Source organism: Leuciscus leuciscus (genome assembly GCF_965113295.1).
Source record: "Leuciscus leuciscus genome assembly, chromosome: 24".
NCBI lineage: Eukaryota > Metazoa > Chordata > Actinopteri > Cypriniformes > Leuciscidae > Leuciscus > Leuciscus leuciscus.
The window spans coordinates 29,342,590-29,368,491 of NC_138723.1; the positions used below are offsets into that span (position 1 = coordinate 29,342,590).

The following is a 25,902-nucleotide window of genomic DNA, read 5'->3' on the forward strand; positions in this document are numbered from 1 at the left end:
GTGACGATTTTATAATGTGTCCACTAACCTGCAATTTTCTCATTATTTTTTATTATTTTTCAGAGTTTTTCTGCAGTAACTCTAGTGTTTTGACAAATTGTGGTTACCATGGTAAATGTTTTGTAAGGATAATTCACTACAAATGTAATCACAAGGGGGCAGTAGAATCTCATGATGTCACTCGTTCACTGACGCCTGTTATAATTTCTAATTATAACAAATTATAGCATAATTGGTCATTTCACTCGCACAGAGGCGAACGTGACCTTTTAAAGCTAATGAGCCGAGGTAAAAGACAGTGATTGAAAAGAAAGAGAGAAAAGCGTTCTCACTGGAAAACAAAACTGGATAAGATGTATATAAAACAGAATGTTGCTGTATGTATGTGTACAAATAATAGTAATAACAACACAATGGGTTACAGGCCTATAGGAAGGAAGGCAGGCGGAGGAGGTGGATTTGAAAAATTGTTGACTACCATCATCATCATCATCATCATCATCGTCTTCATCAGGTATTGTGCCGTGTAAATGATTTCTGCTCTTTCTTTCTCATTGGATCACAGCGCAGCTCGGTCAGATAGGAGGGGGTGGGGGTTTGGCTTTTCTTCTCCCTAAAGACAGTATTAAAGCATCATTCCTGCACCAGTGTGGAGGAGAGAGACACACATCTTCATCTGTACTGCTGCTGAGCCGAGGAGAGCATCTCACCATCAGTGGCGGTGAGTGACTTCACATCACTGACAGCTTGCATCAACTTACAGGGCTCTCATAATTCAACACAAATGTCCACATAGTCCAGAATGTGTATTGCTGTAATATATAGAATTGAATATGTGCACTGAGGCCTTGCATTTAATTGCATTTAAACCATTTTAGGTGAAGTTGTAGCTGAATTTGCCAAATGCATCCGTTCAGGAGGAGCGTAATGAATATGATATGCATGTCTATAAAAGCTTGGATGGATAATTTACATTTAAACAAATGTTTGTAAATCTTGGACCTGTCGTGGCAGCGAGCTCTATTATTAGACATCACTGTAGAGTACTGTATGCATAGATGCAAAGCAACACAGATGGCAGAGACGTTCATGCATGTTGTGCAATTAATGACGTGATGTGTTTGGAATTGATTCTGACTTTGTGCCACTCTTCTTTTGCATGCATGAGTTTGGTGGAGTTTGGTGTGCTGGCGGGCAAATGGGATTTAAATGCTGGAATGCAAAAGGTTTCTGGGCGTCATGTTAAATTTTACATCATTCTCGGCAGGTTGTTTGCACTGCATGGATTCAAATTGGCTCTGAGTTGCTTAGCATCGAATGAGACAGCACATCAAATAGTTGTGAACAGCTCATAGGGCTTTTGAAACAACATCCTCAAAAGGCTCATGATGATGAGTGTGCGTTATGTAATGGGAAGTTGAGTCTTTTCTCTCCGGGACGTGCTTTTGTGTGCGAGACCGGGATCTGACGGCATTCAAAGGCATTAAATGTTGCTTGACAGACACATCTACAATGGAAAACAGTTTTTTGTTCTTAAAGAGGAGGAAGTTTCAGCTTAAAAAACACCCTTTTCCTTTGCAAGATAAAAGCAGTGCAACATTTTGCATAGTCTGATCATTGAAAAGGAAAGGCAATCTCAGAAACCGTGCAGTTATGGTGCATGCAGTGCGCTTGGCCTCGGGCTCCACGGGATGAAGAATAGGTCATGATTGCGTCCCATCCAGGTTTCTTATAGTCAAAGTCTAAACTCCAGCATTCTTTCAGCTCAGATCTTTCTCTAATTCCTTAACGCTTGACTGGCTGTATGTGTAGGATTAGTGGCTCTCAGCTATCAGAACTGAAAGTACAAACCATCCAGAACATGGCTGTTAACACTTAATGGCGGTGTCTACTTACTCGAGTCAGTGCTGAAAATTAAATGTAGGCAATGTTAGATACTCCACAGCTAATCTGATCACTACTGCTGTGTGTTAACGCTGTAAAGCCTGACATATAACAAATAATAGTCCGAAAATGTACGTTTATTGAGCCGAAGATTTGAGGAAAACTTATGAGGACGTGAAAATATTTCTTTCTTTGCAATAATGTGCATTAATGAATCATTCACTATAAGACCAGGAACATGCATTATTTCATCTGTCGGAAATTGTTTGAATGGTGAAATGTGGGGCGAGGGATTGGTGATGTCAGCCATCAAAGGGGAAACAAGAAGTATTACATTGTGATGAAAGATTGTGCACCACTAAATCATTACAGTAAGACCATAAACATGAATTAGGAGTCTATTTTTATTTAATGTTGACTTTAACATTCTCCTTTTACTGTCTAATCAGAGCTACAGAGGTCCCGAAACAGAGCCTTGAGGTACTCCTCTCACTTTGCTGAGGGGCTGCGTAGAAAATATCTCCCCCATTGAATACATTCACTGCTCAAAGGCGTGTAAAAATAACGGTAACCCTCTTTGACAGTCCACTGTCAGCTCTGCATCTCCACCATGGCACATAGCTGTGGATTTATCACTGTTCTGCATCCGTTTACTCATCAAAATGGCGGTAAAGGGATAAACTTGTTGGGGTTCTCAGTAATCTGGTAAGCCGCTTCTTACCAGTGAAGCTCTCAACGTCTAGAGTAGGTGGATGATCTCGTGCGTGCTGATGCTGATGGTGTGTTAGTGTGCATTCTGGGAGAAGAGTGTGTGTGTTACGGGAATAAGTTAAGTAGGTCAGATACGGTGTATCAAGGCGCTTTAAAATTTTATACATGCACTTTCGGCTGACAGCATCGTGGTGGTGAATTATAAGAAATGTCACATGCAACTTTTCCTTGTTGCATTAAATGCTTCTTATAAATCAAGTCTTAAGTGAGATGATGTATACAGCCTTTCTTTTCTGCTTTCCTTAAGTTAGATTGATCTTTTCACCTCGATTTCCTGCAAAAGAGATTATTTTTTGTGTGGCTTTGTTCAAATCCATTTTCCAGCTTGTTGGGCCTTTTGCAATGGACATGCACACAGACACTCGCTCGCTAGTGCATAGGAAGCACACTGTAAAACCCCTTCGAGGACCACATTGTATTGTGGAGCTAAAACGCCTCTGTTTCTTTTGACTTCACGTCAATTTGTAGAGCGTTTCCGTGGGCTAGTGATGCTTCTCCTGCTCCGCAGCTGCTGATGAATTCTAAGTGACATGGGTTTTTCCTCTTGGCAGCGCAGCGAGGCAAACCTGGCATCGCTGTGTTCCGGAGCTGCTTGCTAAGCGCGCCTTTTCTTTCCTGTTATGAAAGCTTCCTAACACCTGATTTATTGGTTACGTCCGCAGAAGAATCAAAGTACATTTTGTAAATAACTTTTTGGCCCATTTTATTGAAAGTCGAGAGATGAGAAATGATGTGGATAATACGGTGGAAAAGTCAAGCTGGATTTGAATCCTCATCACCCACATTAGCAGCATGGCTTAATGGTTTTTTTTATGGTTTTCGGTAATGATAATAACCCTGTCCTGTGGCTTAACTAGTAAAGCTACTAGAAGAGTAAAGTGCACACTAACACACCACAAAAATGAGCCTTTTAAGTTAAGTTGATGAGCTTTACTACTGTAATATGCACTTCGCATTATGTGCTAATCATTATTTTGCATAGTCGAGCAGAACCTTGTTAGTGATTGTTTGGTTAGTATGACATTAAAACATGTGCATTGTTTGCAGACCCACTTAAGTACATAAGTTAAAGGGATACTCCACTTTAAAATGAAAATTCTGTCATTTACTCACCCTCATGTTGTTTCAATCCTTTATGAATTTCTTTCTTCTGCTGAACAGAAAGGAAGATATTTAGAAGAATATCAGTAACCAGACAGTTTCTGGTCTCATTGACTTCCATAGTATATATTTTTCCTATTATGGAAGTCAATGAGACCAGAAACTGTCTGGTTACTGTAAAGAGTTGTAATACTATATAGCAAATTTCAACTTCCTGTTTTTTATTTCATCAAAAAATGTAACTATATTATCGCCCAGATCTTTATATAAAGTTAGATGTACAAGTATGTCCAACTTTAACCACATACATACAGTTTACTTAAAAAGGGTGATATAAACTAGCAAAATCGCTTGTATCAGTGCAAAATTCAAGCTATATTTATATCACCCAGCTCTAATATGCTAAATGTGACTAAAAGACATGAAGATATTATAATCATTAACATGATGTTTTAGGTAAAGGTGTGTGTATTGTGAAAAGCGCTGCCTCTAAGGGAAAAAGTCATGATTTCAAATGAGTTTATTTGCATGTTTTAGGAGAACAAAAAAGGGTTGGGACAACATGAGGGTGAGCAAATATGATGTTGTTGCCACATGTAATATGCACCACAATGCATCCAAATTACAAAAAGATGCAAACATCAGCACTTTACATGATTAAGCATCTCAATCATCATGTTTAAAACTACTTTTGGTCCATTGATTCTTCTTTGATATGATTACAGACCACCTTGTGTGTTTAAGCCAGCACATCCCTCCGATTACCACCCACTCGATGCCCCAATTAATCCAAGCATCATTATCCCACATCTCGTTAACCTGTAAGATTACTTACCTTGATATGGTTAAATAGGCCTACTGTATTCTGGATACTCAGGACTGGTTTGGAAAAAGGGCATGTGAACGAATGGAGCAGGTGTTTTTGCTAGAAGTGTGCGGGTGGTTGGGGGTCTACAAGCCCCAAGGCGTATATAAATCACCGCACAAGAGCTCACTGGAGTGTATTATAGGCAGTAATATCAGCCACGCTGAAGCAGCTGAGGATATAGATTGTGGATATGTGCAGGGATGTTGGCAACCGCGGGCAGGTGTGGAAAAGAAGTGGTGTTTGCCAAATCCAGGTGTGCTGATCATGTGCCAAAAAATGTCTAATCTGGTTCCAGAGCGCAATGATGTGGCATTTAGGTTTAATATGTGAAATCAGATGGACAATGAAGGTCTGTTGGCCTCCATCTCTGCTACAAATAACTAATTATTATTATGCTATATGGTTCTTTGAAGATTATAAATGCTCTTGATGTTTCATTATAGGTTCTTCAGATCTGTTTGGGTTTCTGGGTTCCTTAAATAATAGTGAAAAAAACAATGGAAGAGTTTATTGAGCCTTTAGACAAAATATTAAGAAAAAGTTTGCATGTGAGTTTTTGTATTTCATTTTGTTTTGTATCATATTTTGAAAAATCAAGCTTTTATGGCTCAAATATGGAGGGGAAAAAAAACTCAGTATTTTTCAGAGGCACAAACTGAGCTAAAATATGCAGTTTGGTTTATTGAAATGCTTGGTTTTATGATCAAAGCTCTGTAGTTTTTAATGCATTGCTACACAATGATGATTGAGAGATGCACAAATAAACCTGATGATCATATTTCAGCTTCAGGACGATTTTGCAATTAAACTAAAAGGCTTTTATACTTGCAAAAAAAAAAAAAAAAAAAAAAGTATAACCTATCAATCAGACGACAGAAGGCATGGAGCAGATTTTGTGCAACAGCATAAGGTCTGATCATGTTGATAATTTAGAGGCCTAATATATTTGTGTATCAAATATGATAGGCTTTATAGGGTTAAGGCACCAACATTAGATGTTTAACATATAAATGTTCTCTTTTGGCATCATATTAGAGCTTTATTGATTCTAACTAGCAAATGTATTTTTAAGATTGTTAAGTTGAAGGTTTAGTGTGTTTGTATCAAACTCAGCCAAAGATTTCCGCAGCTGTGCTCGCTTTTCATGAGACGGTCTATATTTCATGGCTCAGCGATATTGATTTTGATTTAGCCATTAGTACAATAATGCAATCAATGTCCTGAACGTCCCAGCATAGAAAATGACATTTAGGGCACATTGATGCACTGCACCCAACAACTGACCCAACCAGAAAGACATGGACTGGCTCCTAACCTATTATAGTCTGTGACATGGTTTTTTCAGACGTTGCTGAATAAAAGACTGGCAAAAGAGCTGTGAAACGTCCACACACCAAATAAATGGAAAATACTTTTATATAAAAATTATAACCAAGTCAAACAAGAGAAGCTCGCACACATAGATTTCTTACTAATTGCTTTTATATCGAAGCCAAAAAGATGTGCTCAGTACCAAGACAAATTGTGTTGCTTGTAATAAATCTGGTTAAGCTGTAGAGCGAAACGTCTCCCGGTTCCTTCCTTTTATTTGTTTATCGCTCCATAAACGTGTCTCCGTCTGCATCGGATGTATTTGTATGAAGCTCGGATTAGAGATGCAAGCATTTACATTTAAGTGCAAGGCTGATGTTTTTGTCGTCGTCAGCATTTGGTATTTTCAGCATGGCTAATGCAAACACGTTTGATTTTTGTTGTTGATGAAACCCAGCAGGCCCTTAGAGACGCCAGGAATATGCTTTCGAACGTATAGAAACAGCTGTATGAGATGAACAGTGACAGCACTGGAGAGAGTGTGATGTAATTTCTGATCATCACTCTCCCTCTATTTCCCCTTTATTCAGTCTCTGTGTCCTCCTCCTCTTTATTTCACCCTCAGGTGGCAATCAGTCATGTCCTCCGTCACCTCGACATTTTCAATCAGCGGTTCGAGCGTCTCTGTGGGGACGAAATAGCATTTGCCCAACACGCCGGAAAGAGCGGTGCATTGACTCATTAATGATATGACATGCTGTAATGTCAAAAGGCACCGAGCAGATTTCACTTTCACTGGAGATAAAGCACAAAACAGCTGTCGTGATTGCTTTACCTTTAAACATTCGTTTCCCGACTGATGCGTTTCCGTATGGTGCTCCTCTAAAATCCCCCTCTGTTGTTGATTGTGATTGGGTAATAATATGGACAGATGGGAGTTTTCGCTTGTGTGTTTAAGCATTCGGCGCTGCAGATGTGTTTGTGTGTTTGATTATTCTGCTTGTGTGTTCAGGACGGGCTGTGAGATGTACGGCGGGCAGATGGAGTCCGCTATTGGAACCGAGGAGCTGACGGATGAGGAGAAGGAAATTATCAACAACGTACTGGCGAGAGCCAAGATGATGGAGGCCATGGAGCAAGAGAGGATTGGGTGAGACGTTGATTTTAAAGTCGTCTCTTTGTTCTGTTCCCGATTGAGATCTCTTTAACCAATGGGACCAGTTTTGTAAAGAAAAACTTTTTTATTACCATTTTTTTAAAAGAAGTGAATACTTTTATTCAGCAAGGAAGCATTAAACTGATCAAAAGTAACAATTTCAAATAAATTCTATTGGTTACACTTTATTTTAAGGTGTCATTGTTACAGTGTAATTTTATATTTAAGTGCTGAGTAATATTAAGCAACTACATGCACTTACTATAGGGTTTGGTTGAGGGTTAATTGCATGTAATTATGCATAATTTACTGTTATTACTATGGTAAGTACATGCAACATATGTAACAACGGCACTGTAAGATAAAGTGTTACATTGAACTTTGCATTCATCAAAGAATCCTGAAAAAAATTATCACAATTTCCCCAAAAATCTGAAGCAGCACAACCGTTTTCAACACTGATAATAATCATAAATGTTCCTTGAGCATCAAATCATCATATTAGAATGATTTCTGAAGGATCATGTGACACTGAAGACTGGAGTAATGATGCTGAAAATTCAGCTTTGATCACAGGAATAAATTACATGTTTAAATATGTTCACATAGAAAACTATAAATATATATACTTTAAATTATAATAATATTTCACAGACTTGAACAGAAGAGACTTCTTTCAAAAACATTAAAAAAATGGGGTATATGTCAGGTAATATTTCATTTGTTATGTGAGGTGTGATGTTAAATAATAAGCAGTGTTTTTACTGTACAATTTGTACTTCGGCTGCTTGATAAAAACACATTTTTATCATTTCTTGGGTCAAGAAAGAGCTTAAGTTTGCGATTTATATTTAGTTTAGTTTGTCTAGATGGGCTTAAATCAGCAGTAAGTAGGCTTTCCTGTTTACATATATCACACGTGGATGCTGATATGGCAATAAACTCAAATACTAATACATATCACACATGCATACTTCAATAAGCCGACAAAATGCAGGTAAATGTATTTACATTTGTGTCTATTTTTTATTTATTTCAAGAAATATGAGTAACAACTGAGACAACTTTGATATTTTAGGTAAAGTCAGTCATAATGAACTCCATGTCTCTTGAGATATGGACAAACAATGTCTGTGCAATGAAATTTTCCTCTGCCTAAAACAATTATCCCAAAAGTCTGTTCCAGAAAGCTATACAATTAAACAGAGACAAATAGACTTTGCTGAAGCTTCTTGCTTGATCGATTTTGTTTTATTGTATCAGCATGATTTATTTTTTATAGCTCTGAGGTTCAATTTTATATCAACAATTGTGTTATGTTTCCATTTTTATTCCTCGTGACATTTTTAGGAGAAACATCTGAAACTAAGTAGCAAACGTTAGGGTTTAAAAGACAATTGATATTCATTAATATTATCGATTTTATGCACTGACACTATCAGATGAAAACAAAATTTCAACTGAATTGAGCTGAATGACACCTTTTTCACGACTTTGACACTTATTGAATCAACATTGAACTGACTTTAGCTGAATAATGACACTTGTCCTTACAGCTGAAATTAAATTATTTGCATAATTGATTAACTTTATAACATTAACACTAGGTGCGTTTCCATTATAGATTTGCGCAAAACTTTTGCGATTTTTTTTTTTTCTTTCTTTTTTTTTCTTTCTAAATATCGATAAAAAACTATTGCAAAATGACGGCGTTTCCATTAACCGATGTTATGCGACTAAAACATTTTTTTTTTTTTTCTCTCGCGATAAGTCATTCCAAAAATCATGGCAACGGACGTTGGTAAGTTTATATATATATCACAGCCACCGCACTAGACATTATCATTATTAATGGAAGGAGACGTAGGCGTGTTATCCAAGCATTAATGGCAAGGAAAGAGCCTTGAGAGCGGCACATATGAGGTGTTTCTGGGTTTTTCTCCCTCATATCTGCTTCGAGGTCTTGATTGTGGCATTTCTTTGATGTTTAGAATCCAGTATTTCTGTCATTTTGTCTTTTATGAATTTAGTAAAGAACCCTGTCTCGTATTCTGTCCAAACACAGCACGCCTTCTAAGTCAGGTGACTGTAAATGCACAAAAAACATTTCCATTGCAGTTTTGCGAAATATTCCTTTTTCGAATTGCCTGAAAAACCTCCTCATGCGAGCGTAAAAACTTTTTTGCGATAAATGGGAGTTTTCGCGAAATTGACGTGTTTCCATTGGGCATATTTTCAATTCGCAATTTCAATTTGCGCAATTTGAAGGGTAATGGAAACGCGGCTACTGTTAAGCTGCTTTGAAACAATCTGTATTACATAAAGCGCTGCATAAATAAATGTGACTTTTCTTGATACAGTGTGTGATTTCTGCACTGCTAACAGGACATATGCATTTGCAAAAGTTAGGACTTTTCAAAAAGTTCTTCCATTGGTTGACCAAACCTGTTTTCATGAGAACCGCAGGGTCAGTTCCCTCCATCCTATGAATGCTATCACATTAGCGCACACAGAACTGGACTGGACAAAAGCAATATTGACCAACACCTGAGACCCCGTGACGGAGGGACATTGCCTAATAGTTTCCTCTCATTCTGCAGGGCAATTCAGCCCAAGCACATCTGTCCAAGTGATTGAGAAGACGAGTGTGTTTAAGCTTTTTTTACGAGCCAGCCGAGGAATGTGCTGGAAGAAATTAATAGTGCTAACTAAACAAGAACGGCACTGCCTTCTTTCTCACTCTCTTTTTCTCTCTCTCTCAGCACTTTGCTTGCAGAACGCCTTCACTCTCAGTTCCTTACATCAATGCATTTGTCGAGGTATTTAATCACTTAAAGGAGAGTGTGTTGCTGATGTTATACTTTGTTGTTTTTTCGTCCCGCAGGCGTCTGGTAAATCGCCTGGACAGCATGAAGCAGACGGCCTGTGGTGACGGATACTCCCGTTGCTTACTCTGCGGTCAGCAGTTCGGCATCGCGGGCGTCAGTACGGTCGTGTGTGCCGAGTGTAAAAAGGTACGCATGAGCTGGGTCCCAATTCAGAGGCTGCATCCTTCAAAGTCCGTGCAGAGCGGTGTTAAAGGAGTAGTTCACTTTCAAAAAAATTTTTGCTGATAATTTACTCACCCTGATGTCATCCAAGATGTTCATGTCTTTCTTTCTTCAGTCGAAAAGAAATTAAGGTTTTTGAGGAAAACATTCCAGGATTTTTCTACACAGAATGGACAACCAACTATTCCAATGTTCAAAGAAGGTTCAAATGTCCGTCTCAATGCAGCTTCAAAGTCTCTACACGATCCCAGTCGAGAAATAAGGGTCTTATCTAGCGAAACGATCGGTCATTTTCTATAAAAAAAAAATATATATATATATATACAATTTTCTTAATCACAAATGCCCGTCTTGTACCATCTCTGAGATCCGCCACGTATTGCGTCATCACGTTGGAAAGGTCACGAAAAAAATTATAATAATAATAATACTAAATTAAAACAAAGATGTTGGACGATTTTGAAGTTGGAGGAGAAAATGAGATGACATTTTTTGCCCTTTCCTACCTTTCTGAACCGGTGTACACAGACAAATAACTTAGATAGATGACGTGTGACCTTTCCAACGTGATGGTGCAATGTGGCACATATCAGAGATGGTACACGACGAGCATTTGTGGTTAAAAAGTATATATATATAAATTTGTTTTTTTTAATGACCGATCGTTTGGCTAGATAAGACCCTTATTTCTCGACTGGGATCGTGTTGAGACTTTGAAACTGCACTGAGACGGACATTTGAACCTTCAAACCGTTGGTTGCCATTGAAGTCCATTATATGGAGAAAAATCCTGGAATGTTTTCCTCAAAAACCTTAATTTCTTTTCGACTGAAGAAAGAAAGACATGGATATCTTGGATGACATCGGGGTGAGTAAATTATCAGCAAAAAGTGTTTTGAAAGTGAATTAATCCTTTAAATGGGACGGTCTAGCCTAAGGAGGATTGCTTTTGTCGCCTAATAACAGTAGCTATGTTTCCATCCACCTGCATTTTGGAATATCGCTTAAAAACTGCGCCAAGATGACCATAAATAAATAAAATAAAAAACAGAAAAAATGCATGCACTCAATTGAGTCGGATTATTATTATTTTTCGGTAAGAAAACATGCGCATAAATTACGACGGAAACACATTTACAGAATAAATTCCTCAATCAAAAAATACTTTTGCGATGGTACGGCATAACTAGACAATCCAGCGAACCGATCTCGTTGCAGAGCATCTGAAATGCCAGAATTACCTTCCAGAACTGTCGTACACGACTGCGTTCCCAAACTGCAGCATCCGTCTCAGAAAACAAGATTTTGCTTTATCGCGTTTCGTCTGCGTGCTCTGAGACGCAAGTAATTTATTATATACAAAATGATTATATACAGTGGCTTCTCCTACTGTAGCTATTTCCATTTTTCTTAATGATATTTAGCGCCAGTTTGGTGATTTTGTTCGGTGCTTTATATTTTATGCGATATTCTAATTTTCTAAAGTTAAATTCGCAACTTTGGATGGAAACATGGCTTGTGACGGCTGCCGTTGACGAGCGACAGTAACGCTTGTACTGGACTTTCTTGAGTTGTATTCAACAGTCTGAAAACAAAACATGGTTCACAACCTGTTTAAATATGATCACCTTGGTCCATTTATGTGCAAAATATAGAGTGTAAACTATCTATAAAATCACATCTTAGTAGATATGCCAATTTGAACCACTTTTTTAACATTTGCATCGTTAGATACTCGAGCAAGTTGTAACCAAATACTTGCATTTAAAAGTGTAATCTGGCATTTTCTCTAAAACAATTCCAGTTCACCAGCAGACAATGAATCTTGGGATAGTCTGGGCCACGAAGGGTCCACTCTGTTCTATCCTTCATGGCCTGGGAAACAAAAGGACACATTTGTAGGTTGCATTCAAACCTTCGAATTGGGACAGCCTTCGTCACGCTGCTACGCCTTCAAATGCAGCCATTGAAGAATGCAGCCTCTGAATTGGGACACAGCTAAACATTCGACCTCATTCAATTATCTAATGTACGTCTTCCAGTAATGATTGTCCAAAAATAACCAAGCCGAAATGAATGAGCGATATGCACTTATCTTTATTATGCCCTGCCCAATACTGAGCCACGTGCACATTTAAGAGGGATGCCAATCAGTCTACATGAGGGAAAATAAAGACGCAGTCGCCGTGCACAGACCCCTTTTTTTTTTTTTTTTTTTTTTGGTGCTTGACACAAAGATCAATAGACTCTTTATTGATCCCGCAGGGGATATTTAGTGTGTGGGCTGTTTTCCAGTAGTGATGGAACTCCAGAGGAGGTTAATGCCATCTGAGTGCGTTTACACCTGCGCAGCCTCCTGAGGCTTGTTTGTGTTTCACCCCCACAGAACATGTGCACGAAGTGTGGCGTTCAAAGCATCAGTCGTTCCAGTCCAAAATGGCTGTGCAAAATCTGCTGTGAGCAAAAAGAGGTGAGATGCAAACCTAAAGTTGTCATTATTCGCACACAAGGGGGGGATTTCTGAGCCAACAATGACAGTGACAATGTGACCATGACTGTCAAGCTTAAAAAACAAAACTAAAAGTGCTATAAAAGTGTCATTAAAGTAGTCCATGCGACTTGTGCACTAGTATTGTGAAGTCTCATGATGATCGCTTTGTATTAGGAACAGACCCAAATTTAAGTTGTTTACTTGAGCTCTCAAATCGCCTTTTATACAGTTTTACTTTAGAAAGTTTGATGACGTTGACATGCTTTTGGCCTTTGTTTGTGTTGCACTGTTTATTTAGTATCATTAATATACTATTATAGTTTTTGGTAATATTTTGTACTAGATTGATTTTTTTATTAAAGTAATTTTTTTGTGTGCAATTTTATGTTTTTGTCATTTTATTAGTTTTTTTAATGTCTAGATAGGATATGATTTATTATAATTTTTTACATTACGATTTAGTTAGTACTTCAACCCAACCCAAGTTGCTTTAGCAACTAAATTAATGTTTTTTAGTTAACGTTAATAACCCTGGTTTGTCGTAACCAAAAGTGGTGCACTGATTTGAAAATGCAAAATCAGAAAAAAAATTCATATGGACCACATTTGATTAAATTCCACATTATTTAACAAAATCCATTTAGTTTATTTTAATATATTGTTTTATGTTCTAGTGAGATATTTCCTCTCTATCATTAATTATCTGGAAAATGTCTTCTCTCTTGTGACTATTCCACATTAAGTAATCAGGTGACTGTCACATGACTAATTAATTGTTGTTTAAAAGGACTCTGAGTGTATTTGTTACTCAGGCTCATTAGCCAGAACGTGTTGGTGTGCGGTTATTAACTGATTTTAATTGTCTAAACCATGACTAGATAAATATATTTTTGTATATTTACTAAAATTGTCAAGTGTCTTGGCTTGATACGTTTGTATGAGTTAAACTGAGCACCGGGATACGGATTTTACACCTCACGCAGCACTTTTTTTTTGCACTCCTTGCTTTATGGACTACATTTGATCACAGAGATCGCTGTGAGCTGCATGAAGATTAAAAAACAAACTTTCCCTTAAATGTTATATGGAAAGAAAGAAAAATGACTTAATGTTTGTTTGGAACAACATGAGAATGATTAAATGATGACAAAATTTGGCTGAATTATTCTTTACATTTTGAATCTGTTTAAAGGTTTATACTTACAAAAGGGTTTGCATTCAATTTAAGTGCTTGTTAATGTAAATCTACACTTCCCTGTCATTGATGGCTGTGCTGTCGGTGTCGCAGATATGTGCATGTCTGTTTCAACAAATCTGTTATGAATAATATTTCACTGGCTGCACAGAATAATTACTCTGTTTGTTACTCAGAGATATAAATGGATAGGGTAGATCAGCACCTCTGACTTTCGAAGACACTTCGACTGTGATAAGATGATTCATCCTTTTGACGATGTAAGTCACGGTTAGTCTCGTTGTCAGACGGGGTCAGTAGCAGAAGGAGATGTGACTCTCTTTAATGCAACTCGATCGTTAAGCCTGAATCCCTTTTACGTTTAATCCATTGAGTCGCTGACATTCAGAGTTCCTGCATTTTCATAATCCAGCCATTCCGGCTCCCAGCTGATGCTTATTTGTATAGTAATTGGCTGAAATGAGATTCACAGGTGCTGTAAAAAAACATACAAACTTATGCAATTCGGCATTGTTTTTGCAATTACCTGGCTACCGCAAACAATCCATCCTATTTTTCCGAGTCTATGAATCCTAGCTAATGTTGTTATTGTATGTGTTATCTGTTAAGATTCAAATTAAGCTTTTTTTTGCAACTTCACAGCGTATCAAATTATTTGGAGCTTGGAAAGTGGAACAGCAAAGATGCAGAAACAAGGCTGTTTTTTTTTTTAAATGAAATTTACATTTTCCCCCTTGGGCTGAAGTCTGTTTTAGGACAAAATGACTTTAGCAGACTCTTACAATTCACTCACACAAGCAAGAGTTTGCTGAACTGAGCACAAATGTATGTTATTAGTGGTGAATTAGAATAAATCAATGCACGAAAATTACATTGAAGTTGCCAAATGACTATTTATTCTTTCCCTAAGATGCTGAAGCGGTCCGGTGCCTGGTTTTTCAAAGGTTTACCACAGCAGGTTTTACCCGCTCCTTTACCGATCTCTAATCAGAGAGCGCCCAGTACAACCAGTGCACCGACTTCTACCAATCCATCAACCAATCAAGAGTCCTCAACACCGCCACGTCAAAAAAATGGAGGTAAACACTAAAATTGCTTTGTAATTCCTAATTACAAATTCTGCATACGGTGCAGCTTTTTAATGCATTCGCACTAGGCATGAGTAATTTATTGCTATGTTTTCATAATTCACGGTTCAAAGGAACTGATATAATTTTTTCATTCTGGAATATTGCATTGGATTTCAGAGAGCATGCAGGTCACCGGCAGAGAGCAGCAGAAGATATCTGGTGAGTGTCCTGCATTTCATTAACTCGTAATATCACTAGGAGGAAATGAGGCTTACGATCATGCAGTATCATTTTCCCGTTTTCTCCATGCTCAGCAGAAACGATGCCCCCTAAACGAGAGGAGCATTCTGTCATATCCCAAAGAGCCCTAGAAGAGGACCGAGGTAGACAGTCTTTGAGCAGGAACACAGTTCAGTCCAACGTCGCCATGGAAGGACAAACTTACCCAGCTGTGGCGATGAGAGAAGCACCGGCTCCGAGCTCCAAACCTCCGGTGTCGACCTTTTCCACGACTTCCATACAAAAAGGTGAGCGTAATATCCAACTCATGTGTTATCCACAAGATGAGGATATTATAAAACTTGGATTGCCCTTTGATTGTGCAGAGGTTAAGGATCAGGGGCCTCAATTATAAAACGCACACAACTTGATTTGATTCTAAATTCCATGCATTTCATCCTAGGACAAAAGTGAGGAGCAAATTGGGATGATAAAAAGGATGTGAAAATTTAATGTGAGCTCATACATGCTAGTAATTAAAATAATCCATCGTTTATTAAAAAAAATCGCAATATGCATTAATATTATTCTAGGTGCAAAAAAGCAACTCAATTAATTCATTATGTATGATTTCCTGAAAATAATAATAATAATTAAACATATATAGTGTATATATAATTTTTAAACATCTATTATATTATGTATATATTGGGCATTCTGTAGTTGGAGTTGATGAGCTCACATTGCACTTGAATTTAAGATCAACTCTGATTTATAAAGTGGGATGCATTTAGGGAAAAAAATGTTGTGCGTATGGACATTTTTATCAGCAACATTTCACAAATAGTTGTATGTTTACATTCAGGATCATTCTACGTGTGTCTTTATAAACGAGGCCCCTGGGCTGGGAACCAAAAGCTTGTAAGTTTAAATCCTGCATTGCATTTGTCGCCATTGTGCCCTTGATCAAGATGCTTAACCCCAGATTGCTCCAGAGGGACTGAACCTATAATAAGCGAACTGCAGATTGCTTTAGATAAAAGCGTCAGCCAAATGGCTTCTTACAGTTGCCTGATGCATCTGGAGGTATCGATCTGGATGCTTAACTCTGCGATTACGGTTTCATTCCTTAATTGTTTTTATTGTTGCACTGTAGCAATCGCACAGATTTTGCGTAAACAGAATCTGTTCAATAAGACTCACATCTTTCGGATTTATAAAATGGGATGCATTTGGGAACATTTTTGTGTGTATGGATCGTTTGTAGGAACATTTCGGTTCATTCCACGCACATCTTTATAAATGTGGCCCTTAGGTTGGGTAACCAAAAAGTTGTAGGTTTGAATCCTTCAAGGTTCTGATTTGTCGCCATTGATCAAGGTGATCAACCTCCGATTTGCTCCAGAGGGACTGAACCTATAAACATATTGCAGATTGCTTTTGATAAAAAAATGGCTAAAGAGTTAGAGTTGGTTGATGCATCTGGAGGTATTGATCTGGATGCTCAACTTGGTGATTACTGGTTCCTTCCTTGACTGTTGTAGTATAACGCTGTAGCAATCACAGATTTTGCTTCAACAGAATCTGCAAAAGAAGTGCATGTCTCTTGTTATGAATTGTAGATCCTGCGAGTCGACCGGAGGCCAGGGCACCACCTGCTACGCAGACCGACGCACGTTTGCCAGCTGCCAACAGCGTTCCTGCTTCACGCCAGCCACCACCCCCCACCGCAGAGGATGAAGAGGATGCCAACAGCTATGACTCTGACGATGCCAGTAAGATGCTAATTTGCACTGACATATGGACATGTTTGTACCCCATGGGAACCACACAGAACAAAATGATTTACCGTGGAAGTCTTGCATCACAGATTGCATAAAATCAGCAGACGTGTATTTGAGAAAGCCGTTGATGTAAGACTGTAATTCTTTGGTGTCAGTCTTCTCTGACACGATGTTGTCCGCTTTCCAGCCACTCTGGGCATGCTGGAGTTCAGTCTGCTCTACGAGGAGGAGAAAAACGAACTGCACTGCAATATAATCAAAGCAAAGGTATTGTCTTTCTTCCCTAGAACGAGCAGTTTCGATGCAGTCTATTTCTGCACTGAAAACATGTTTCTGAAGTATCATGTCACCATGTGTATAACTGCTAACCATGCAATTATTCCGTCCTTGGTGAAGGGTCTGAAGCCAATGGACTCCAATGGTCTGGCTGATCCTTATGTGAAATTGCACTTGCTTCCAGGAGCCAGTAAGGTACTGAACCTGCTAATATCACTAGCTTTGTTTACATGCAACCAAAAATATCCATTAGCAATTGGATTTATGTATTATGAAGATGTTGCTGTTGAAATTGACCACTCACAAAGGTGTTTTGTCAATCTCTTAGTCTAACAAGCTAAGAACAAAGACGCTTCGCACCACCTTGAACCCTGTGTGGAACGAGGCCCTTGTTTATCATGGCATCACTAATGAAGACATGCAGAAAAAGACTCTCAGGTAAAAACAGCTCTATTATACGCAATGCACTGAAGCTTTCCGAGGGTAAATGTGAATGGCCAATATAATGCTAATTGTTTACAATTCTCCTTCCTCAATGGATGAAGTCGTTTGCATGATCGTTGTGTTTTCTTTCATTGCATTTTCAACTTAGAGATTCTTGGAGAGCCTCACTTGATGTATTCAGTTAGAATAGTTTGCAGCGGACTTAATTAAAGCCGTGACATTTCCCAGAGTTGAAAGGTTCAGCATCCGCATTGTTCCCTGGCAGGCTTTCTGTCAGTGATGAGGACAAGTTCGGCCATAATGAGTTTATCGGCGAGACGCGGGTGGTCTTGAAAAAACTGAAGATGAACCAGAAGAAAACCTTCAATGTGTGTCTTGAGAGAGTGATTCCGGTGAGCTGGAGGGGAACAGTAAAGTGTTTTGGGGAAAGTGTACTGTGATTATGGCACTGTAGTGAATTGTTTAACACCTCGTACGCAGGTGAGACGCTCTGCTGGCGCAGGTGGTTCTCGTGGCATGGCGCTCTATGAGGAGGAGGTAACGGCATCAGACATTTTGAGAATTACACATGAAAAGAAAATACTTACAATATTGGTAAAAAAAAAAAAAGGGTCTCTTATGCTCATCAAGGCTGAATTTATTTGATCAAAAATACCATAAAACCAGTAATATTGTGAAACATTTTATTTAAATGTATTTTAAAATATATTTTATTCCTGTGATGCAAAGATGAATTTTCTGCATCATTACTTTAGCTTCAAACACTTGTGCTGCTTCTTATGGAAGCTTGTTTCCGCCACAGAATAAAACATTTTAAAAGATAATTGCGACTTTTTATCTCACAATTGCGAGTTTACATCTCGCAATTCTGACTTTATTTCTCAGAATTGCAAAATATAAAGTCAGAATTGCGTGAAATAAAGTTGCAATTGCGTCTTATAAAGTCAGAATTCTGACTTTTTTTCTCGCAATTGTGACTATATCACGCAATTGTGACTTTATAACACATAATTGCGAGTTTATATCTCGCAATTCTGACTTCTGACTTTATATCTCCCAATTGTGACTTTATTTATCAGAATTGCGACTTTATATCTCGCAATTGCGACTTTATTTCTCAGAATTGCGACTTTATTTCTCACAATTCTAACTTAATATCTCGCAATTCTGAGAAAAAAAGTCACAATTCTCACTTGATATATCACAATTGTGAGAAAAAAAGTCAGAATTGTGAGATAAAAAGTCGCTATTATTATTTATTTATTATTCAGTGGCGGAAACAAGCTTCCATAGCTTCTTATATTTGTGGAAAGCATTATGCATTTTGTTTTAGGATTCTTTGATTTATTAAAAAATTATTTATGCATTTTTTTAAAACAGAAATCTTTTGTAAAAAATTGTCTTTACTGATACTTTTGATCATTTTAATGCATTCTTGCTGAATAAAAGTATTCATTGTTTTTATTAAATTTTTATTCTTATTTACCCCCAAACTTATAAATAGTAGTGTATCACAGTTTCCACAAAATATTTAAACTGTTTTCAACAAATGTTTCTTGAGCATTAAATCATCATATTAGAATGATTTCTGAAGGATCATGTGACACTGAAGACTGGAGTAATGATGCTGAAAATTCAGCTTTGATCACAGGAATAAATTACATTTTAAAATATATTCACATAGAAAACAGCTATTTTAGATTGTAATAATGTTTCACAATATTACTGTTTTTGATCGAATAAATGCAGCCTTGGTGAATAGAAGAGAAAAAACATTAAAAGATCTCAATTATTTCAAATTTCACTACAATGTACAACATTGAAGCGTTTCCAAGAAAGCATTATTGTCCTTTGAGATTCTCGCTGGTAACTGGTATCACCACTGTCCAGTCAAGTAAGGCATGTAACCTCTGTTTCTCCTAGTCGAACTGCACCTGCAAAACTGCGTGCATTACAAGTCACTAAAGGTCCGGCTAAATGGTTCATCTACCCACAGGACATTTATGTGTTTACTCATCTTTTCTGTGGCTTTTTTAGTGTAAGGACAGTGAAGAGGCAGAGGAGAGAGGACGTATCCTGGTTTCTCTCACCTACAACAGCCAACAGAGTCGTCTGATTGTGGGTGTAGTTCGGTGTGCTCATCTGGCAGCGATGGACTCCAATGGCTATTCTGACCCATTTGTAAAGATGTAAGTAAATAACAATATAATAAAAAAATAGTGTAATTTAAATGTTCCCTGTAAGAAGAGTAATTTGCTTGTCGGAATTGTTTTGCGACACTAACTAGGCTTATTGAACGATGACAAATGCGCTGTGTTTTTGTGTCTCTGAAGTTTCCTGAAGCCAGACATGGGAAAGAAAGCGAAGTTTAAAACTCAGATCAAGAAGAAGACACTTAACCCGGAGTTTAATGAGGTACTCTTTCTTTCTATCCGTCTCTGGCGATATGACCTGCAGTGAGTGTCTTGACACGCTCGACATTGACATGCCACCATGACAGTGCTTTAATACACTCTGACACTATTATAAAAGGAAGTTTTTTTTAGCCATATATCATGTGAAATGGACCTGTCATGGTTTTCTTTATGTTGTTGAAAATATATTCAGATTATTATTTTTTTTTTTTGGAATTGCAGGAGTTTAGCTATGAGGTCAAGCACGGTGAACTGGCGAAGAAGAGTTTGGATATCACTGTCTGGGATTATGACATGGGAACATCTAATGATTTCATTGGTGAGAAATATTTCTCAAATTGTTGCTTGATCAGGCCTAAATAAATAAATAATCGAATTAGCACTTGGATGATATTTTAACATTTTGCACAATATTAAGGCTGACATGTATTGGTCTTCAACTAATGAAAAAAAAAGAAAAAAAATGATAGATTCACCATTTGTGATGTGGCAGCGAGCTATAACGCACATACGTGTTCTTTTTATGTTTCTTAGAGGTTGAATTGATATCAAAATCTGCCAAACTTCCAATACTACTTCTGAATAGGATGTCTACTTCATAAATGATATGTAAATTGTGGAAATAATGGTTCAGATCACTCAAACCACATATGGAAATGGAGACGCCCTTATATGGGCAGTAATGGAGTCTGGATGTCACCTAGTGAAAGAGTTTGGTACTGCGCCCAAACAAAATCTCACTGAAAGCTCATTTTTTGAGATATCAACCTAAAATTTGAAACACAACTTGTTCAGATTTTTGGTTTGGCTTTGATTTTTTTTTTTTTTTGCAGTTTTAGAGTCCAACATGTTTTGAAAATATATATTTTATATAAAATATGAATAATTAAATTTTTTACATTGTACATTTTCATAAACTCAAACTTCTATAACTTTTTTTCTGTTTCACTTTCTTAATTTATTTCACTTCTGCATATCTGACAAATGTCTTCTTTAAAACAAGACCAATCTTACGTCTATATTCCAAAGCATTCTTGAATTACAACCGTTTAAGATCGGAATGTGCATTTTCATGTCTATTCAAAAATACTTTTTTGTATGGGTGACACTTAAGGGGTTATGTTCATATTGATTACATACAATCAAAGAGTTTAAGGTGCATTAGTATTTTTATCTGAAATAGACTGATAGTATGAAATCATGTACATTCATGTGAGAAGAATTTAGTCATTATAAAAGCGGTTTTATTTGACATGGAGCAGTTGCCTCATGGGGGCTGACATATTTAAGTCAGCATGAAACACAAGTTGTGATAGTTTTTTATTCCCTATTGTGATGTATATCCAAGTGAAACTTATTCTCCAACTAGCAAAAACTAGGGCATGGCTTGCTTTTGTCTGTGGGGAATTGAATGAATGATTGTGGCTTGCTATTGGTGGATCTCATGTGAGTGACAGGTTGCCCCGCCCTCATCATCAGAGAAGAGAGGAGATGCTGCAAGAGGGAGGGGGAGTTATTCTGATTCAAGATTATGAGGGCACTTAAAAAAAAACACAAAAAAACTATTATAAACATCATTTATAATAAATACTGCAATATATATAAAAAATAAACCTGTCGATTTTGATTTCATGGTGACATTTAAATCATATGACCAGCTAACTACTACATGCTTTGCCGTTTTAAACCCCTGGACACTTTTGCTAGCTGAATAAATAAATCATGGCTGACTGCGAATATACATTTTTCATATGAAGCCCAAGATCCACCAACATATCGTCACTGTTGGGCGGAAACTACTAAAAAAAACACTACTTTTCAAGAAATGGAAAAAACACATTAACGTTAATTAAACTCCCTCTTGTCAAAACGGATATAGCGAAATCTGATCCTTTTTGTCACTTGTGTAATAGTGCAAATTTAGGTACATATATGCATATGTTCTGGGACTGTCCTCGAATTGTGTCAGTCTGGTCCTCAGTCCAGGACTTACTAACAGATCTTCTGAAGATTCAGATCCAAAAGGTTGAGAAAAGATTTTTCTTTTGCTGGATGATTCCTCGCTGTCACTGTCTGTCAATCAAAGGAGGATTCTGTCCGTTGTCCTTACTGCTGCTAAAAAGGTTATCTTAAAACTGTGGTTGGAACCAACTACCCCAGCTATGTCTATCTGGATGTCATATCTACTGGACATTGCCCTTCTGGAGTGTACCACAGCTAAAGTGCTCGGAGCCAATAGAAAGACAATACAATTTTGGTTGGACCTTATTGAGACTTTATCAAGAAGATCCTTCTAAGTTTTGGTCAATTTTATTTTAATTTCTTGTCATATTTATTTATTCTATGTATTTATATTTGGTCTTACGGTTATGGGCGATCTTGGGCTTTGTTGTAAATCGTTATATACACAAAATGTTTAATAAATAAAGAATCACAAAAAAAACGGATATAGCGGCTTTATATTTAGTCAGGCACTTGCATGTGTCATTATATTATTAACATATTACCAAAATCAAGCTTCAAAGGGAGTTACGAGGTTTTTGACCAGCGGATTTTGGACGTGTGTTTTGTCACTCATTAGAACAGCCGCATCTGAGGCCGTAAGTTCATCACATTACGTTTTCATCAGCTTACAGGTTATAAAATTTACTGTAGCGATGCAGTCAATCAGTTTAATTCTGTCATTTGGCAAAAATCTCATGTTTTTAAACAAAGTGCTTTGCACATGCTGTTTAAGACAGTACTACTGGCTGTGATCAACGACAAATGCTAGACTAAAACACACGTCTTTGCTCCTCAGATACATAAAACATTAGCCTTTAGTGTTTGTAGAGTAAAGAGAACGCTCTACTTATTCAAACAATCAGTTCTTTATTAACCCTTGCTTTGCAAACAAGCAGAGACGCTCCAAACTGTGTGTGGCACTTCATTCACGATTGAGTTTTGAGGTTTGACTGACAGTTTGAGGAGCCAATGGAGTTACGAGGATTAGTCACAAGCTCTTTTTAATACTTTTCATTGGTTACGTTTTTGCTAAACCCACAGAAAGACGTCAAGGGTGACCAATAGTAATGATTTATGAAAAAAAATGTTTTTCAAAATGACGAAATATATGAAGAGTTCAGATGCTAAGTGCCATCTGAAATTTTCTTCTAGAATGATCATTTTTATCAAGCTCGTATATTTCAGTTCAGTAATTTCACTTAAATGGCAATGAAAATTACCTATTAATTGTTATTTAAGTGAAATTACTGAACTTAAATATACGAGCTTGATAAAAATGACCATTCTAGAAGAAAATTTCAGATGGCACTTAGTAGGGCTGTCACTTTTTATTCGATATTCGATTATGCATTCGAACATGACGTGAAATATCCGAAATCGTACTATAAATAAACTATCCGGTTTTTAAAGTGCCGAATAATAGCGAATAAAAGCGAATAATAGCCAGCTTGTTTTGAAAATGGAAGATAACGACAAGACTAAAGAGACTGCGCTGTAATTCCTGCCTATTACACACACACACTCACACACACACACACACACACACACACACACACACACACACACACACACACACACGACCCACAGAAAAGACGCGTGTCAGTATCGAGTTCTCTTTCGGGTTTGAACAAACCATAACACACACATTATGCCAAATGTCCGTTTTGTCGAGTGTTTCTAAAGTCTTAAATGAACGTAGAGATTTGTGAGAAAATGATACGCGTGTCGGATCGCGTCTCTGTCAGCAGCGGCTGGTCTTAAAGTGTCATTAATGTTAATCAAAGAACAAAGGTAAGAGAGTAAATTACTCACTCAGACCCGGCGCCAGGAGGATTATTATACCGGTAGCCTAATCATGAATGCACTCCGCTACACATCTCCGGCGAACGGCTTTTTTACGCAAAAGAAAAACTCATGAAGCGCAGTGAAATTCAGCGACCATGTGGCGTTTCCTGATGGAACGAGTTGTTCGTTAACTTCATTTTACATTTTTACTCGTAGATATTCGAATATATTCGAATACATTGCTTGATATTCGATATCCGTTCGGATTAGATTTTTCTCAAAGGTGACAGCCCTAGCACTTAGAGGCTTTTGCATCTGAACTCTTCATATAAATATGAGATTTCTGCCTGCCAGCGACGATATGTTGGCCAAAAAAAATCAACATAAACTTCTCATGTGTCTTCTCCACACAGGTGGATGCCAGCTTGGTATCACCGCTAAAGGCGAATGTCTGAAGCACTGGTATGAATGTCTGAAGAACAAGGACAAGAAGATCGAACGCTGGCATGTTCTGTTGAATCAAAACAACGTTGAGGCCGATGACTGAGGCGCCATATCTCCAAAGATCTCCTCCTGACAACACACAATTCTATCATCCAAACAAAGTAATCTCACTTCCAAACTCAAACTGCATAATGTTTTCTTTTCAGAAAAAGGATAATGTTTCTTCTTCTCCTGAAACCCTGTGCTGAGCTTTAGTGATCCAACTGAGAAAAACCTAAAAAAAAAAAACCAGTTACTTCTGTATATTTCTCTTTCAGTAAATGCCTTAAAGAACAAAACCTCATGAATACAAATGTGACGCAAATATCTTAGTCATCAAAACCCTGCAACCAAATATACTCAAGGGCACTGGGCAAAAAAAGGACTTTACTCTTCCAGTTAAAATAGCATGTGAAATGTTGCTATTGTTTGGCATTAGAAATATACACCGTCCTTTTGTTCATTTGTGTTTAATTCAGTGCGTCGCTGACGAGGAACACTGTGCATTAGACAAATTGTGAATATGTAATATTAGAGTTGTGTAGAGTAAATGACAGGTTGTCTAATTTCAATATTGCATCAGCTACATATGGAAAATGTCTTGTTATGTGCATGGACTTCATGGACGTGTTCTCCAAATATATGTTATTGTCATTAAGTTGAATTCATTCATGTAACGTGTGTACAGGTATGATAACAGCTGTTGTTAGTTCACAGTGCACAATAAAGGTCTCAGTTATTGCCTATGGATCGGTGATGTGAACTGTATATTTCTACAGCTGTCAGGTGAACTCTAGAAGCCTCTGGTACGAGGTGCCGTGTGAAGTCTGGGGGTTTTGGTATTGTGTCTGATGTTTGTAGGCTAAAAGTCAAGGTCATATTCTTTTAAATAATTTCCAAAGCTTTGACCTTCGAACAGTGACGAGGACTTAAACGTCCCTGGGTCTTTTAATCTACTGCCGTCGTGTTTACTTACATCATTATGTAATATATTAACCCAATGTTCCCGTAAAGCTGCACCAGGCGTGACCAAAAAAGTCTCTTTGATAAAAAAATAACTTTTTTTTATTAGACCCTAAATGCATCTTCATTTAGATATTTAATGTAGAATAGTTTGTTGATTTCATAGTTGCACCAAAAGGAATTGCAAAAATAATGATTTTTGGAGTCCAAAGTTGGATGGGTGTTGTTATATTTTTCTTATTAGACTCATTAGAGTTCTGCAGGGATGATGTATTTTTGTTTCATTGCCGGTTTCATTGTCCTGAATGCAGTGGTTTTGGTTAAATGTCTTTAAGGTCTGCAGTGAACAAGTTCAAGATATTTTCACATTTTATTCTATGACATAAAATACATCAGAAATACAGCCTTGTGATTTAGTTTATTTTATTTTTTACTTGTCTTGTTACAAGGTTGTTGTTAACAAATGGGTAACTAGTGAGATTTTTATTTATTTATGGCTATTGTATTCAGGCTTCGAAAATCATAAAAGTCATGTACATTTTTTTGGTCACAGAGCTTCTTTTCTGCAATAATTCAAAGGCAAATTGAAAAATCCTGTTGGAAACCAGGGTGATGTTACCCTTCAGGTTGGCA

General features: G+C 37.4%; 1 protein-coding gene across 3 annotated transcripts; it reads left to right on the forward strand.

Annotated features, from left to right (window-relative positions):
• The first annotated feature begins 424 nt into the window (after window positions 1-424).
• rph3aa (rabphilin 3A homolog (mouse), a) lies at window positions 425-25,054 on the forward strand. 3 transcript variants are annotated; one of them, XM_082158658.1, is made up of 18 exons: window positions 425-514; window positions 649-721; window positions 6,948-7,085; window positions 9,976-10,105; window positions 12,528-12,611; window positions 14,738-14,906; window positions 15,075-15,116; window positions 15,212-15,424; window positions 16,739-16,891; window positions 17,088-17,167; window positions 17,297-17,371; window positions 17,505-17,614; window positions 17,886-18,012; window positions 18,101-18,157; window positions 19,658-19,809; window positions 19,954-20,035; window positions 20,257-20,353; window positions 24,237-25,054. In XM_082158658.1, exons 3-18 carry the CDS (start codon window positions 6,961-6,963, stop codon window positions 24,368-24,370), a joined length of 1,830 nt encoding a protein of 609 aa, XP_082014784.1. In that variant the 5' UTR covers window positions 425-514; window positions 649-721; window positions 6,948-6,960; the 3' UTR covers window positions 24,371-25,054. The 3 variants fall into 3 exon arrangements, with proteins under 3 accessions (XP_082014784.1, XP_082014783.1, XP_082014785.1); XM_082158657.1 differs by having other exon boundaries at window positions 425-721; XM_082158659.1 differs by having other exon boundaries at window positions 425-721; window positions 15,215-15,424.
• The last annotated feature ends 848 nt before the right edge of the window (window positions 25,055-25,902 follow it).